Below are 18,718 nucleotides of genomic sequence, written 5' to 3'. Positions count from 1 at the left end.
TAGATTGTCGCTTTTTGTTCTTGGTGCTCAAAAAAAAAAAAATGTGATAGTGTTCGTGAGGGTTGGTTTTGCGCATGAAAAAGTACGTATTCACTAAAGAAATATTAAGCTAGGTGGCTTGAAAAGCATGCAAGATAGTTAATCATATATAAATATAATTTTATTTAATTTTTTTTAGATCCGAGTTGTTTGCCCTAATCTAGTTCAGTTCTTCATGCTCGGTTTCGAATATAATTACTTCGAGCTGGAATTTCTTCATTTATTCTTTATTTTGGATCCAAAGCTTTGTAGTGACAAGTGTGTCGAAACAAGGTCGAGACATTGTGGCTAATAAGTACATATAATCTTATAATATATAAGTTGGAAATAGAGGACTGCAATAGAGCTTTAAAAAAAAAAAGAACGAAAAGGGGTATGAAGGGGTAAAAAATTAGACGAGAAAAAAACTGTTGACTATCCGTAGAAAAAAGTCAAGAAAAACTTGGAGTCAATCACAAGAAGGGGGGAAAAAATTAGGCAAAAACCTTGGTTGTGAAGGGCAGAGTGCCCTCTAAAAGGAGCAGTGGTTTCTTTTCGTCGTCCGTGAAAGGGTTCTTCATCTTGCAAATGGTTACTTTCGGCATAATTGAATTTGTTTTAAGCTGTTCGTTGTGTTTTTCTTTGAAGATATATTCGTTTTGCGTGTTGTTTGTTTATTTTCTTTCTCTTCTTCTTGATCTGCCTCTCAGGCATTTCCAGCTACAGATCAAGTCTGCTGTATTATCAGGGATTTCCGATATCTGTGGTTCGGATCGACTCGTACTATAGTAGATTCACGTCAACCAGTCCCTTACGACGCTTCTGATTGGCTGTTGATAAGCCAGTCACAGGGCTGGAAACTCTCAGTCTCTCTCGAGAGTTCACGTGGGTAGGATCTATGAGCCACCTCTTCACCTATGTGAACACTCTCGAGAGACTGAGAGTTTCCAGCCCTATGACTGGCTTATCAACAGCCAATCAGGAGCGTCGTAAGGGACTGGCCTAGACGTCAAATGCACTGTTGATGTGAATCTACTATAGTACAGGGTGATCAAAAAGTCCCTGTTCACCTATTGTTTAATATGACACTAAGTCTTGAATGGCAGCGTAACCCTTAATTAAGATCCGTTTGGTTATTTTGCCGTTTGATCCTTAATGAAAGCATTATAAATATTAATAAATTACATTTTATATTATTTCAGATCTTGACTAAGGGCTATGGTGCCCCTCAAGTGTCGTATCATAAAACATTAGGTGCACAGGGACGTTTTGATCACCCTGTATATTATATAATAATATATAATGCTGAAAATTTAAAAGACAGAATTCGCCTGAAAGTAAGTAAAAGAAGAACTTGATGCAGCAATGAATTATACTTAAATTTAGATAGCTGGAAGTCGTGAAGGTTACCAGTAATACTAATCATATTTCAGTTAATACTGCTCAAAAGTCACCTCAGTTTTCAGAAAATATACTATAATGAAAATTGTGTCTATTAGAGAATCATTCTATGGAAATCCTCGTTGGCCGCGAGTTCGATTCTCGGGCATTCCATTGAGGGGTGAGAGATATGTATTTCTGGTGATAGACGTTCACTCTCGACGTGGTTCGGAAGTCACGTAAAGCCGTTGGTCCCGTTGCTGAATAACCACTGATTCCATGCAACGTTAAAACACCATACAAACAAACAAACATAAATAAATGTTAGAAATATATTTAAAGAATCTATCGGCCACTTTTTGCGAGATCGTACACACATATTTGCAGTAATCACTTACGCTTGTCACTACAAAGCCTTAGATCCAAATGCAAGAATTTTATGAAGTATAATTCTTAAGTCCTGTATACCACTATATGAAACGAACAGGGGGTCGGTAACAAAGTCGAAGTCTTCATGAACTGAATTTTTATAGAAAAATTCAGTGGTGTCTGAATTAAGACAGAGAACTGAATCCATAAAAGAAATGTCTATAATTGGGTATTGTTCGAGGTCGCGTTTAAGTTGTGTTAAAAATGATTTGGAAATAATTTTTGAAATTTCTTCAAGGAATTTAGGCGCCATTGGTTGTCTTTCCAAAGGTCATACTCATATGGTTTTTTTTTTCCCCGTTGTTTTTTTTCTTGTTTTTATTCAATTTTTTCCCCGCTTAAACGTCAAAACAAAAAAAGAAAGAAAGCTGCATTCTGCCGGTTTTTGCTCTCTTATGGTTATGTCCATTTTTTTTATAGGGGGTGGGGGGTTCTGAAGCCGGTGAGAAGTAGTTAAGCTAGCCACACACACACACACGTGTGCATAACTATGCATACGCGCATATATATATATCTATATATATATATATATCTATAAATATATATATATATATCTATCATTTATATATTTTTATATATATATAATCATATATATATATATATATATATATATATATATATAAATATATATATATATATATATACTATATATATAATATTCTGTTTTTGGAATCTCTATGGTAAAGTGCAACAATTCTCTTCCAAATGGTCGCTTTATACATACGGTATCATGAAACTTTAAGACAGTTAAGAAAACAACTTATTATTAATTCTTTGTTTCCCGCCTTTTCTTGCGCGTTCCATCTCTCAAAGCTCTCGGCATTTTTTGGAAGACGAATTTCGTCACTCGTTCTGGGCCGCTGCTCTTCGGTATCGTTAAAAACTCAAATTTTCCAAACGCTTCAGTGGATTTTGGTGTGTGTATCGATGACATAGGCTAATATATCTTAACTTTTCTAGTTAATCTATATATTAGAAGAGTTTTATTGATCAAATTTTATATATATATATATATATATATATATATATATGATATATAATATATATATATATATATATATATATATATATATATATATATATATATTAGAAGAGAGTTTTATTGTTCAAGTTTGTGTAAGACAAGAGCAAACTTCTTTTGAGTGTACGACATAACCAATACGAAGGCTTTTCGAAGATGTCTCACTGTTCCGTTGGTCACTCGCTGATAAAGGCGTTTCGCATATCCAAGCTTTCCTCTAATAATGGAATTCTCTCTCTATTAACCAAACACCCATCGTGGAAGTTTCCTGGCTCCCGGGGAATCTTAGGGGCTGATAGTCGTCGTTAAAGCGTTCACTTATGCGTGTCAGCCCAAACTGTCCTTCCTTTCAGAGGCGTCCTGTCTTTATTCCTTCCCCTTATATTTTACTTCACTGTATCATATTCCTTCCCCGTATATATTTACTTCACAGTATCATTTTTTAAACAGTTCCCTTCCATACTCCCTGAATAAGAACAAATGTTTCGCGTCGTTTTATCTAATTATGAAATCTCTTTGGGAATAGGCCTATGGCTTCTTTAGGTCAGATTAGAGTTTTTTTTTCCTTTCTTAGTACAGAATCTGTGCTTATCTCAAATTATCCCTCTAGTTAGAATTGATAATTGATTTTCTTTTGAGGGGGTCTGAAGTGTGAGACATATATAGGTGCGGTTATTACCACTAATATTACGTTATTAATTAAGGAAAAGACTGGCACCAAATTGGAGAGTAGGTGCAGTTATAACCACTAATAATACGATATTAAGGAAAATACGACTGTCGCAAAATTGGAGACTGGAGTCATTGGTTGTACCAAGGTCTAAGTCTTTAGGCCTTGGGTAGTACATACAGCCACAAAAGCAACAAAGTAATTAGTAACTCGGGCAGAGCGCCGGGCGCGTAAACTGCACAGGTTTAGTACTAGAGCTTAGAGACAGAGTTGAAAGAGATGTCGGTCGTTCGCATTTATCTCATTCGCGAAAGTCTCAGTCCTCACTCTTCGCAGGCTAGCACGCTAGTTTATCGCAGATAATACGATTTTTTTTTTTTTCCAGATCGTCCAGGAGAGCGATTTCCCTCCTAGCAACGATCTAAGCTGAAGTCAGCTCCCTCTGTAGTCCAGCAACGGGATTTCCATGCTCGGTTACCTACTACATTAGGTGACGCAGGCTGGCAAACCGCCCTTAAATGAGTAAACAGTTTTTTACCTGTATTTGTAGACTTTCTCTGTTATTTAAAGGCTCTGTAAGTAATTTAATTGTTGCAGAGTGTCATCGCACTGTCAGTTATCGAAATAATCGGCATTCAACAAGTGGGTGTTAAATTTGTTACTTGGGGGCATTTGGTAACACCGGCCCTGGGGAATACCGCGTAGCAGCCGAACTTACACGATCCAGCCAGTCCGGCTCAGATATTACTCGGCCCTTATACGATACAGACGAGTCCTGCTTGTTTAATTTTACGCTACATATTCTCCGGTAAGTTTCAAACCGCTGATCGAACACGAGAAATAATGACAAAGTGAAAATATGTTTGGGTACTGTGGGACTTTTTAGATTATTTAAAAAGAAATTGAAGCTGTGCTTTAGTTGTTATGTGATGAGTGATGCGTACTGAATGAAGTATCTACAGATACGAACCTATTTATAAGTGCCGATGAGTGTCGATGGTGATGCTATCCACTGAAAGCACGAGAAAACTCACCTTGGTGAATTCATTGAAAATATATATATAGCGTGTTATCGGATTATTCGTACTCGTGTTAGTCATCATATCGTGACAGGAATGAGGGAGGGGATGTGATGATGTTTCCTATCATGTGATGTGACTGCATTACTTGAAGAACTCGAGGCTGACGCACACACACACGCACGCCGGGAGCGTCGTGCTTTGATAACGATGTTTAGTCCCTCACACGTTCTTCCTCATATCTCTTGTTGCTCGGTTTCCGATAATATTGTTTACATCGGACAGTGAGATTAAAGGGTGTATCCCGGATGTTCAAAATGGAAAACAGGGAATAAGTTTTCGGTAAAAGAGTGGAATTTACATATCTAACTTCAAGTTTGCTGAAGTTCAGTGTCAACAGCATTCTCTCTCTCTCTCTCTCTCTCTCTCTCTCTCTCTCTCTCTCTCTCTCTCTCTCTCTCAAACAAATACAAACACCCAAACGGAAGAGTCGCGTTTGTTTAACAGCAAAGGGTCCGTGTACACAAAGAGTTTGTCATAAAGAAGTAATGTTTTTTTAAAAGCTAAAGAGACAACGAGAAAAAGAATATATGGCGTACAGAGACAGCAAAAGCTCAAGATTAAATTGATACCACCTGTATCAACTACTAATGTATAAACTCTTTCAAAAGAAATAAGTAAATAGTATCAATCTTAAAGATAGGCCTAGTAAACCGTGGCTTATCAGCAAACGTATGGGCGCACTTGTGCTGCAGGAAATATTTGTAGATGGGTCACTGACCTCATGAGTTTATTTTAAGTTCATTCTTCAAACTTATACAGCCGTTTGTGTATTCGTTTTACTGTCTTCCAAGCATATGTATGTTTAATTTCTACCATTAGTCTTCTAGTCTCAGAAAAAAAAAATCAGAACATACGCTGTTTCATTTTGCCAGTTGTACATCTGTTATGTACGTTACGTGTTCCGGATTTTAAGCAAATACACACATGCATAGAATTGATAGATAGATATGTAGATATGTGTTTGTGTACGTATTGAAAAACGTTCATCATTTGCGAACCTTTTCCTTCCCGAAGGATATAGTACTATATTTCCTACTCTCTCAGGAAATGCTTAGTCGCCATCCGTGCACCAACAAGAATGTTAATACTGACAACACCGTTCTGCCACCTAAGAAAGGTGGAGTGGAAATTCGATTCTCGTGGATGTGAGATCGAGACCATGAACTGTTTGTGATTTTGAGGTTATGAGGTTGACAGATAATGAACGTACATTATCCTTAATGTTGAGAAGAGCACCACTGACAGTAAAACTCTCTTGACTACGACTACAGTGAGGAGGTCTCTTACCACAGGATTCACTGACAGTCCTGTGGTAAAATAACTCGTCACTGTATGTGTATGTATGTATGTATGTACTATGTATGTATGAGAAAGAGAGATTCATAACTCTTCCATACTGACGGAAACTTTTCATTTTCTGCATGAAGTTGGAAGATAATTTAGAAAAGTATGAATTGTTTCAGAACAGTTAATTTTATCTGTAACGGAAAATAAACGCCAAAAAAAAAGGCCTTTAAAGATTACGTAGGGTTCAGGGCTACTGAGATTCACAGAACGATAACTGAGAGGCACCAGAAGTAAATGGAAAAAAAAAAGAATACAGCTGTTGATTTCATATAAATAACTAGAGACGGAATAAACAATTACATTTAATCAAGGCCACCAAAAATAGATCTATCTCTTGATGGTCTCGCTATAATGCTGTGTGAACCGCGACCCACGAAACATTAACCACTGCCTTGTGGTGGCCTATCCTACATCGTTGCCAGACGCATGATTAGGGCTAACTTAAACTTGAATAAGAATAAAAACTAATGAGGCTAGAGGACTGCAATTTGGTATGTTTGATGATTGGAGGGTGCACGATCAACATAGCCTCAGTAGTTTTGAAGATGTGAAGGTGGACGGACGGACGAAGCCGCCACAGTAGTTTTCATTGCAGAATACTAAAAATGATTTTCACGTGAAAAGATGAATTCTGAAGAAAATCATCAGTTGCAACCAGATTTTAAAAGGTGGCTTCACACAATGAAAAAAAAAAAAAAAAAAAAAAGCGAGAAGGTTAAGAGGGTTGGGTCAGTTCGTGGAAACGGCACCAAGGAAATATTAATTAGATGTGTATCTTTTCGAATTTCCTATTTAAAATACGGGTGGAGATGTCCACATAATATGTTAACAGTAAGGGGATGATTCGACGTTCAGAAAACATATCATTAGAATAGATAAATTTAATGATTTGTGAGAGTTAGGTAAGCAGATGGATATTTTATCGCTTTCCTTCTTGGGTAACTTTGACCTTTTACTGCTTCTCCGTTTTGTTTATATATAATTTGTTACACTTTCTGCTATGGTAACTGAATGTTATAAAATTTAATTGTTGCTTTTTAACTGTGAAATGTAGCTGATTGTCGTTTATATGCTGTTTTGGTTAACGTAAACTTGGATAAGGCGAAGTATTAATTTAACCGCGGCATCTTGCATCCATTCCAGAACTCTTTGCGCCATGCAAGTGCAATTGAAGCCTCTGATTTCTTAAGTTCAAAATTCTGTTTAGGTTGTTGTTCAGTCCAGCCTCTCTCTCTCTCTCTCTCTCTCTCTCTCTCTCTCTCTCTCTCTCTCTCTCTCTCTCTCTCTCAACCTCAACGGAAAGGCAGCGTTGACGTAAGCTTATTTCTAATTTCTTTCTTTCTCTCTCCCTCTCCACGGAAAGGCAACGATGACGTAAGCTTAGTTCTCTCTCTCTCTCTCTCTCTCTCTCTCTCTCTCTCCGGAAAGGTAATATTGACGTAAGCTTATTTGTTAACTTTCTCTTCTCACTATCTCTCTCCTCGTCTATCCTCAATTCTCCTCTTCCTCGCACAAACTCCTACTCTCTCTCTCTCTCTCCACGGAAAGACGCCATCGAAGTGATTTTTAGGGAGCAGACGCGCCGACATCAAGCAGGCGACACAGAGCGAGCGATGTCCGTCAAATCGCAGCTTGTTGTTGTTATTGTTGTTGTTGTAGTTGGGCAGATTCTGACACTGTCTTTCGGACATACTGGCAGCGATCAGACAAAGACGAGAAGCACAAGTTTGATAATATTATGTACACATATATATATATATTATATTATATTATATATATATATATATATATATATATATATATATATATATATAAAACACTGGCAGCTGAGGACTCTCGTGCCCTTGAACCACAGAAGCAAGAAATGAATGTTGAACGTCTGTTTATTGCTGCCTATGGCTGTTTCTCTGACCCTGGGGGATACTCTCGGTTCTCCCAGAAACATGAATTATAATAGGAAAGTCTTTATAGTATCGTCAGTTTTAAAATAGTAATGTTATGTGACCGCTTTCCCCTGCGTGTCCATTTTTTTTTTTTCCGTTGCTCTGAAAAGTTCAACATTGCCAGCAGTTGTCCACCAGTTCTCCTACTTCTTCCTAATGAACACTTTAGCGCCTCAGTGGCGTGATCCGTATGGTCTTGGCCTGCCACCTCGGTGGCCGCAAGTTCGATTCTCGGGCATTCCATTGAGCAGTGAGATGTGTATTTCAGGTGATAGAAGTTCACGGAAGTCACGTAAAGCCGTTGGTCCCGTTGTTGAATAACCGCTGGTTCCATGCAACGTAAAAACACCATACAAACAAACAAACCTAATGAACACCTTAATATTCTTTGGAGGCATGAATTTCAAGTCATTGCGTCCTGTGGTGTGCTTGTTCCACATATTTTTTTAACATTTATATTTTGCAGTGTTATGTTTTTTGCAAGCAAATGTAAGTGCATCTCTGTATACCTGTAGGCGTGTCTGCAGAAGTAGCGTGTGATTACAGTTCTGTACTCAATTATAAAAAAGGATCTATGGACTCGTGCAGTGCGTGCCATTAAAGCTTTGTATTAAAACATCAGAACTTTATTTTGCTTTGGCATTTGCTCTTGTCAGCTGTGCAGAAGATGGAAATTTTTGCTAATGCAGTTATACATCCTAAATAAATAGAATAGCTGTTGCCAAGTTGATTGTAGAATACTATCATATAATTAGTATTAGTAGTAGTACTATTACAATTGCATTTAATGCCTTTAAATCTGAAACTTTTTTTTTCTAAGCCCGGAATATTGAGAATATTTTTGTATTTATTGTTCCTATATTTTTCGTCTAGTACCAAGTCGGACACTTCCCACATGTTTTTCTTATTTATTTTGTAGGCAAGTTCGTTGCTCTAAGAAAATTTGGTCTTAAAAATGTAGACAAACATTTTGACAACGTCGTCGATGGCTGGCGTGATCTTGAGCGACCCGATATTCATCACTGTTTCGTACGAGCATTATTTTCATTTAGGATTGATTCATTTCCAGGTTACATCCTTCCATTTCTTATTCTAAATTATGCATATTTATTGATTTCATTGACAAGGTCTCGCAACGCTCTGATTCCTTGTTTATGGTATGACGCAATTCATTGCCAGCAAACCGGATACCAAACTCTGCTATTTTTGAACATCGGAGTCAAGGAACAGGATCAATGCATTGCCAAGTGTTTCAGACACCAATTCGATGTCACATGTGTCTCCTGAATGGAAATAACCGGAACTCTGTGCTGTACATCTGCGTTTTGATGACTGTAGGATTTTTTTTATTAGTTTTCTGTAAAAGAAAACTGTTGAGATGGCTTAGTCTGCCCGTCCACACTTTTTCTGTCCGTCCCCAGATCTTAAAAACTACTAAGGCTAGAGAGCTGCAAATTGGTATGTTGATCATCCACCCTCCAATGCTTCAAACATACCAAATTGCAGCCCTCTAGCCTCAGCAGTTTTTATTTTATTTAAGGTTAAATTTAGCATTGATCGTTCTTTTGGCAGCGCTATAGGCCAGGCTACCACCGGGAAGTGGCTGAAAGGTTCATGGGCCGCGTCTCATACAGCATTATACACCGAACACAAAACTCGATTGCGCCGAAGAATCTTTGGCTCATTTTTTACTTGGTTTTATTTTCGCATACTATCAAATTAAGTGGAATATGACTTGTGTAAGTCTGAGAGATACTAGTTTGCATTTCACTTTGTTTTCGTTTGCATGCCCGTACATCACATTGTGGTGTGCTTTGAAGTTTGTGTTGAAATGGCTGTAGGTCATTTAGATTTTGCTATACTTATACTGGGTGAGTTCTAAGGTAGCCTTGGTTGGAGTGTTATTTTTGGGAAAGAGCTAAATAATATTCGACCGGTTGTTGAAAGTAATTGTGGTGGCCTACCACGTCGAGAAGGAAGGGCATAGGAGGAAATTGCTAGATAAATTGAGCAGATCATTCTGTATGTAGGCTAATTGCCATCGTGTTTCCTTATCATTTGCTAATATCTCGATAACGGTGAGTAAATTGCGTTTGGAACTATTCTTTGAGGCGTATGCGTTATTTATATTGTAGTACTTACTTATTTTCCTTTTTTAATTTTTTTTATTCTTATTATATTAGTTTTGATGCTATCCACCCTCTCCTAGCAATTGTTTAATTGTGCAACTGCGAGGCTCTCCTCCCGTTACAACTTTCAAACCTTTCCATTCTCAATTTCTGTTTCAGCGCTGAATGACTTCATAGGTCCCAGTGCTAGGCCTTTGGCCTAAATTCCATATTCCATTCCAGTCCATTTCAATCCGACATCTGATATCTCTTCTTAATTCTTGAACCCCTATTTCCAGCCTCTGAAAGGTCATGGTGTGTGGAGTATTTTATTAGTCGGCCAAAGCAACGAACGTGACTTGCAAAACTGGGACAAGTAGGTGCCTTTCTGCCAGTTACTCTTGTTTTCAAATTTGGGTTTCCATGAAAGTTCCAGATAAAAAACTGGATTTTGTATGTCAGGCCACCCGGCTTCGATGAAGAACACAGAAAACTCTCATTGAAGTTTCCAGGCCTTAGGTTGTCGAAATATCTGCTCTTGCTGGAAGTAATGCGCACACGTTCGTTATTATATATGAATAATGTATTACATCTGTGTGTTTGAATTTTATCACATCACCGTGATTCACATACGAACATTCAGCTGCAAATGTCCTTTAATATCGAATTCTCTCTACCTCGGACATAATATATTTTCATATATGTTAACCTAAGGGGAATTTTTCAGTTGATAAGAAATTCGTCGGTTCATGGGCTCGAACCACGGAACCAAGAATTCAGGACTAGATATTAAAGGACAGTTGTAGCTGAATGGTTTTATATGTATGTATATATATATATATATATATATATATATATATATATATATTCACCTGTAGAATATTCACGCTCATGTCAACATTCTTTAAATATTACCAAGGTTGTTACACTGAAGTCTGTTGAAAGGTTCAGACAGTATTCTGATAAGTAATAGACCAAAAGCATAACCAATAACAGCAAACATCCAATCTGAATATTACCAAACTCGTGATCTTTTCCACGGCTGGTTCTCATGGGCTCTTGAATTTCTTGCAAAGTTGAGCGAAAAGGCTGGGTGGTTTGTATACTTCTGCTTTTCATCCTTTATAATGGTGTTAAGTCCTCAGTGAGTGAAGATTCTCTTTCCTCACTATAATTTTCACGTGCCATCCTTCCTCACAATGATTAACATGTACCATCTTTACTCGTTCCTTTATTTTTGGTAATACTTATCTGTATTCATGTTATTGATTCCTTTATTTTTGGTAATACTGATCTGTATTCAAGTTTACTGCAGCGTGCCTTCGGCCCTTAGCTTCATCCCCATTTCATTCCCTGTACCTCCTTTCATATTCCCTTTCTTCCATCTTACTTTCTACTCTCTCTTAACGATTGATTCACTGTGCAACTGCTTTGAGGTTTTCCTCCTGTTACACCCCTCAAACCTTTTAACGTCAGTTTCTGTTTCAGCGCTGAATGACCTCGTAGGTCCTGTGTAGTGCTCGGCCTTTGGCCTTAATTCTATATTCAGTTGAGCTCGGCTCCAGTTAGTGGAATCTCTTTAATTTGCGAGCAATTGCGGGCATCAGGAAGATGGATGAAAGTTTTGCGACCTTTTCTTGATTTTGTGTTATCCACATGTTCTCCATCCACGACTCAGCTCCGGACAGAGCTAGATCTATCTAGTTCTGCCGTGGCGCTTCTAACTAACGCTTGGCTTTCTTCTCTCCGTTCCTGCTCGTTCGTTGGCACGCTTCAAAATGGGAGGTTTATCTTGCTTTCTTGCTAGACCCGTACCTGTGTATGCGAACAAGGCTGTTTCCTGTTTGAGGCATGTTTGACATCTGACAGACGAGTTAAATTCGCAAGGATAGTTGAAAAACAGTGGTAAGTAAGATTGAACAAATATGCAGTCTCCTGTTGGAGATTTGCATTCTTAAGTAAACGTCACTAAATATTCACTCCATGTCTAGAAAAAAAAAAACAATATTTATGCAGATGCGGAATCTCAAATGTGAAGTCACCATTAGGTCAACTTAATTCTTGTTAGTTGTTTACTCTTGAATGTAGTTGTTTCTTCAGAGTTACGTACAACCACATATTCAGATTCGGGATCATGTCAAGATTAGCGAAAACTATTTTTCAAGACAATATTATACCACTTTGATTTCTATGTTATAAATATATATATAGATATATATATATATATATATATAATATATATATATATATATATAAATATATATATATATGTATATAGTATATATATATATATATATATATATATATAATATATTGTCTTGAAGAATAGTGGGTTCGGTATATATATATATATATATATATATATATATATATGTATATATATATATATATATGTATATGTATATATATTATATATATATAATATATATATATATAATATATATATATATATATATATATATGAAGTAGCCAGGTACTATGTCGTACCTCTAAGTAAAAGAGGATACAATCCACAATGAATTAAAATCCCTCTGTAGTTTTAAAAAATATTTATTATTTCTTGTACAGAGAATTGAAGCTTTCGACCATCAGCTGTGGTCTTGTTCACTAAAATGTGATATGTCACCTCAAGGAACTAACAAGTAGGTTAGGTAACAAGTTTATATTATGAATGATCAGGCGATTGAGCCCTCGTCCTTTCCAGAATTCGTCTTGATCTTCGTGGGGGAATATTTCTATTGTCAACTGCTGGTTGGGTGGTTTGTTGGAGAAGTGACCTGAGTGGAGTAAACAGGAGAGGAAGCAGCATCATCATTGGAACATATATTCCTGAAGTTTGAAATTTTCCCTTTTCCACATATCTTCACAAATAGCTGTATTTTCTGTAATCCAGTATTTCCTGCAAAGGTCTCGTTAAATGAAATTAACGCCCCTTCTACTACCCGTCTCAAAGTCCTGTCGTTACATGCAAAAACAACCTTTGTACCTTTAAAATTTATTGCGTGGTCTCCATGTATGTTGCGCAATTGCACTATATGAACTTCCCCTTCTGCAAGCAGCAACGTGTTCTTCCCTTCTCTTATCAATGGAACGTCCGCTTTCTCCTACGTAGCATTCATTGCAGTCACTGCAAGGTGTTACATACTCCTACATTCTCTCTATTACCCGGGTTATTACCGAACCTACTATTTTTTCAATACAAAATTATACACTTTGAATTTTATATATATATTATATATATATATATATAATATATTTATATATATATATATATATATATGTATAATATATATAGATATATATATTAATATATATATATATATATATATATATATATATTATACATATATATATATATATATATATATATATATATATATATATATATATATATATATATAAATCAAAGTGGTATAAATTTTGTATTGAAAAAAATAGTAGGTTCGGTAATAACCCGGGTAATAGAGAGAAGTGTAGGAGTATGTATATATATATATATATATATATATATATATATATATATATATATTATATATATATTAATAATATATATATATATATATAATATATATATATATATATATAAATTCAAAGTGGTATAATTTTGTGTTGAAAAAAATAGTAGGTTCGGTAATAACCCGGGTAATAGAGAGAATGTAGGAGTATGTAACACCTTGCAGTGACTGCAATGAATGCTACGTAGGAGAAAGCGGACGTTCCATTGATAAGAGAAGGGAAGAACACGTTGCTGCTTGCAGAAGGGGAAGTTCATAAAGTGCAATTGCGCAACATACATGGGAGAAAAACCACGCAATAAATTTTAAAGGTACAAAGGTTGTTTTTGCATGTAACGACAGGACTTTGAGACGGGTAGTAGAAGGGGCGTTAATTTCATTTAACGAGACCTTTGCAGGAAATACTGGATTACAGAAAATACAGCTATTTGTGAAGAGAAATGTGGAAAAGGGAAAATTTCAAACTTCAGGAATATATGTTCCAATGATGATGCTGCTTCCTCTCCTGTTTACTCCACTCAGGTCACTTCTCCAACAAACCACCCAACCAGCAGTTGACAATAGAAATATTCCCCCACGAAGATCAAGACGAATTCTGGAAAGGACGAGGGCTCAACCGCCTGATCATTCATAATATAAACTTGTTACCTAACCTACTTGTTAGTTCCTTGAGGTGACATATCACATTTTAGTGAACAAGACCACAGCTGATGGTCGAAAGCTTCAATTCTGTACAAGAAATATATATTTTAAACTACAGAGGGATTTTACTTCATTGTGGATTGTATCCTCTTTTACTTAGAGGTACGACATAGTACCTGGCTACTTATATATATATATATATATATATATATATATATATATATATATATACATATACATATATATATATATATATAATATATATATATATATATATACATATACATATATATATATATATATATATATATATATATATTACCGAACCCACTATTCTTCAAGACAAATATATATATATATATATATATATCTATATATATATATATATATATATATATATATATATATATATATATATATATTATACAATATATATATATATATATAATATATATATATATATATATATATATATATATTATACATATATATATATATATATATATATATATATATAAATATATTGTCTTGAAAAATAGTGGGTTCGGTAATATATATATAATTATATATATATATATATATTATATATATATATATATGTATGTATGAGTATGTATGTATGTAGTATGTATGTATATTTTCTTGAAAAACTAGTGGGTTCGCTAATCTTGACATGATCCCAGATTCGTTTGTTCATTTATCGAGATATCACTTGTATATTTCTTTGTTTCTTCGGCAACGTCAGATTGTTTAAAGTTATTCGGTTCGCATATTTTTAATAAACTGTCACTTAATTATGTAATTTGTAGATTTTGTTGTGAAGTAAATCACAAGACATGAAGGAAATTGAATGCGACAAGATACAGCAAGCTATTGAGTCAAGGAAAGCTATTCCTTACTTCGTTTGCTCCTTCCCTTCGTAATATATAAGTCCTAAGTCTCTGTCGGGGGTAGTGCCATCAGTGTACCTCACGCGGTGCACTGTAGGCATCACTTAAGGTACTTTGCAATATCCCTTTTACCCGTAGCTGCAACCCCTTTCGTTTCTTTTACTATCCACCCTCTCCTAACAATAGGTTTGTAGTGCAACTGCGGGGTTTTCCTCCTGTCACACCTTTCAAAAATTTTTACAACTCAAATTTCCCTATGAGACGAATGATCTCGTCTCATAGGTCCCATCTCGTGGCCTTTGTCTAAAATTTATGATTCATTCTTATAAGTCGTAAGAAACATTATTTTGCTGACCTTCAAGGAATACATACTTCATGATTGTTTTATTTCAGAAACTGCTGGAAAAATGCCTGGTGAGACGGACGAAGAAGGCTTTCCGAAACTGGAAGGGGCTCTGTTCCAGGTGACTGGGAATTCTCTGCGTCTGAGGCCACATTCCAGACGGCAGATTTCGAAGGACCAGGAATGCGGCGAGACGACGACCCAGCAGGTGGTTATACTGAGACGGAAGCAGAGGACCACAGCAGCCTCCCCACATGCCTATGCAAGGAGCATGGGGGCCCGCCAGGCCTATGCAAGAAGTACGGGCCCCCGCCAGGCCGTTGCAAGATGGTCTGACGAGGCCGTCCGGAGTAGGTTGTCCTTGCACTTGAACAGGATAAATTTGAGGCGTCCGATGCCTGGCTTTATGTACGAACGACCCAGGGTTCCCGAGGGCGGGTATACGGTACCTCCACTTCTGAAGGATGAGTTGAAGAAGAAGCTGTTCACGATTCCCGTCGCAGAGACGCAGGAGGAGCCTGCCGAGTCTCGGCAAGGAAAGAAGATCATCTACATTAGCATATGGAAAGAATGCTTTTACGCCGACAACATTTTCGAATCTGCTGGCAAAGACGTCAAAGCCGTGAACAAAATCTGTCAGATTCATTTCATAGCGAGGAGGGCGCAGGCAGTTGCAAGTTACATCCCCTGTTTCTACGTTAAAATCATAGTTTTCTTGATGCTGTTCATTCGATGCTTCTTTTGCAAGCTGACTTTTCCCCTGGCCATGTACTACCGCACCTACAAGCACGTCAAGATCCACCAGTCCTGTGAGGAAAGAGGCGTGAGGCCTGTTTTCACAGGGTCTGCGTGCCAGGGACCCGTTATATACGGTATTCGAAACTATTGCTGTACTTTTTGCAGGGCACAAAAGCAATCCGACGTGAGCTTGAAACTTTTAGAAATAATGAACAAAGAGAGAAGGAAAAGCCAGGTAGCCAGATGAGGGTTAATCTACAGTGAAAGGCCAGCTGAGATTCGCGTTAGACAAGACGTTTCCTTCTCCAAGATCAAGCTCCATTTAGCTAGCATTTTTATGAAGATTTAAATAACACAGGTGCCTGGTCTTGCAACGTATCAGCTGTGCCTAGAGATGGTGTGTTCGTTTTCAAAGCTATTTTGCCTTCAAGACTAATGAAAGACAGAAGCTCGAAGAATCTTAACTGAATTGTACAAAAGGGATGAATTGGAAATAATTATTTTTTAAGAATTATTTGTTTTGCTCATGTTTATTTGTAACGATTTAACATCTATTTTTCATCATGTGTTTTCACGTTATTTCATTGTAAATTCTCAATAGAGTTTATGAGTACATTGTTATGAGTATCAGAGTTTTAACTAATGTAGTTGTATTTTCTTTGTATTCCAACTATCCTTGCTCCTAAAATGTTATTAATATATTTGTGCATGATATTGTTTTCACTGTAATGACCCACTTTTAAAAGCAGTTTATCAAGAAACTTAAAACCAATAACTACGTGTGTATGTTTTAGCGTTTTGTATATAACTTGTATGTTTACATAGAACCATTTATATTGTAGATATTATGTTATGTAGCAACTGGGTATGACTGTCAAATGTCTGTTTAGACTTATGTCGTCTTAGATAGAAGGCACCTTTATGGCCATCTCGGTAGTTGTCAGCACATCCACAAGGAAGGTGAAGTGTTACTTTCCAGTCAACTTTATTTGAATAAAGTTGTGTTACCTGGAAATATTGTAAATATAGGTCATTGGTTAGGGAATAACTGGCGTTGAATATCCTCACCTGTAACATGCCTGATTCTGCCAATCTAGGGCGTGATTGGGTGATTGGAGCCCAAGGTTTTTTCCTCAGACGAAGTTTCTCAGCCTCATATATTTTACAAGGGGGGGGGGGGGGGGGTCGCCCCATATTAAGTATACTCGTCAGTTTCAAGGAGAGAATTTAAATTTTTTTTATTGCCATTGATGCTGGTTGTCGTTTTGTAGATTTAACTTTATTAGTAAAAGACCATATGTTCTTGCTGTTACTGAGAAAGATTAATGAAGGAATTGAATTCTGCTTTGATCGGTTGACTCTTTGTCCCTTTTTCTACTTTCAAGCTCTGGATACCTTTCCTGATCTTTTTAATATTTTTTTTTTTCCTCTTTTAAAGAGGGGAACCTGTCATTACAGTTTAGGGTAAGACCCACTTACTGTCTCATCCAACGTTTTCCCTTTATTTTTGTTCATTGAACCGGATATAATTCTGGTGTAGTTTGATCAGATCAAAAAGGATCTTGGAGCTTCTCAAGTACTTGAAGCACTGAAGCTCTTAATTTCTTTCATTAGTACTTATCTCATAAATACTCCTATTGCAAATGGCCAAAATGGTGTGTTCTACTTGACGGTTGTACTTAGAAGCGAGTAAAATTAACATAATTTATTCTTTCATTATTGTTATAAGCCGTTGTTTTGCTTGCATTGTTTTCCTATTCAGTAGAAGTATTGCTGTTGACACAGATATGTCAGTAGCACTTGTACTGATGTGTTTAAAGGTAAACAAATCATCATGTGATACCCATTAGGATAAGACCAAACAACGGTTGTGAAAATGTTTTTCCCAGAGACTTTAAATAAAAGACAACGAAACATTAAACGCTTCCAAATTCTGTTCCTTTTGTGCTGTGACCTTGAAAACAACAGGATACGGAGATCCTGGAAGCGCCGGAGGAGATGAATGGACGGAAATGCAGCCCTTCACGCTAAGACAAACGCTCCGGAGAGTTTGTGTGACCAACGTTTTCCACTGCACTTACCTAGATACAATGAAGCGCCTCGGTGGCGTGGTCGGTGTTGGCGTGTTAAACTCGGTGGCCGCGAGTTCGATACTCGGGCATTCCATTAAGGAGTGGAGGATGTGTATTTCTGGTGAAAGAAGTTCACTTTAGACGTGGTTGGGAAGTCACGCAAAGCCGTTGGTCCCGTTGCTGAGTAAACACTGGTTCCATGCAACGTGAAAACACCATACAAACAAATAATGCAATGAAGGTGAGATTAGAGTAGCATAGAATATCGAGCTTGCATGCAGATCATCTATTCTTGAATTTTAAGACTTGATATGTCTAGAGTATAATGAAACGAAGGAGATGCAGACACAAATTTGGTCTGAAGTAAATGATGCAATATAAAAAATATGCAGCCTTAGGTCTCATCGCAAAAGGTCCCAGTTGGTTTGGAGCAAAGCCCCGTGCTGGCATAAACTAGCTTTATCTGAGCCAGCCGACATATTTGCATAAAACAGAATAACACATGTTTTCATAATGCGTT

The 18,718-nt window shown here is 36.8% G+C and overlaps 1 protein-coding gene across 2 annotated transcripts in view; it reads left to right on the top strand.

Moving 5' to 3' along the window:
• LOC135215438 (uncharacterized) overlaps positions 1–18,047 on the top strand; it is a 166,365-nt gene extending 148,318 nt beyond the window's left edge. Inside the window, exons 1-2 of one of the 2 annotated variants that reach the window (XM_064250091.1) lie at positions 4,190–4,326; positions 15,439–18,047. In XM_064250091.1, the coding sequence (XP_064106161.1) occupies positions 15,453–16,373 (921 nt within the window). In that variant the 5' untranslated portion in view covers positions 4,190–4,326; positions 15,439–15,452 and the 3' untranslated portion in view covers positions 16,374–18,047. Of the gene's footprint in view, positions 1–4,189; positions 4,327–15,438 lie in introns of those variants that run through there. The other variant, XM_064250092.1, reaches the window with a different exon arrangement.
• The last annotated feature ends 671 nt before the right edge of the window (positions 18,048–18,718 follow it).

The sequence above is a fragment of the Macrobrachium nipponense genome, chromosome 5, assembly GCF_015104395.2.
Source record: "Macrobrachium nipponense isolate FS-2020 chromosome 5, ASM1510439v2, whole genome shotgun sequence".
Classification (NCBI taxonomy): domain Eukaryota; kingdom Metazoa; phylum Arthropoda; class Malacostraca; order Decapoda; family Palaemonidae; genus Macrobrachium; species Macrobrachium nipponense.
The sequence above is the reverse complement of the archived record's forward strand: the minus strand, read 5'-3'. Positions and strand labels throughout refer to the sequence as shown.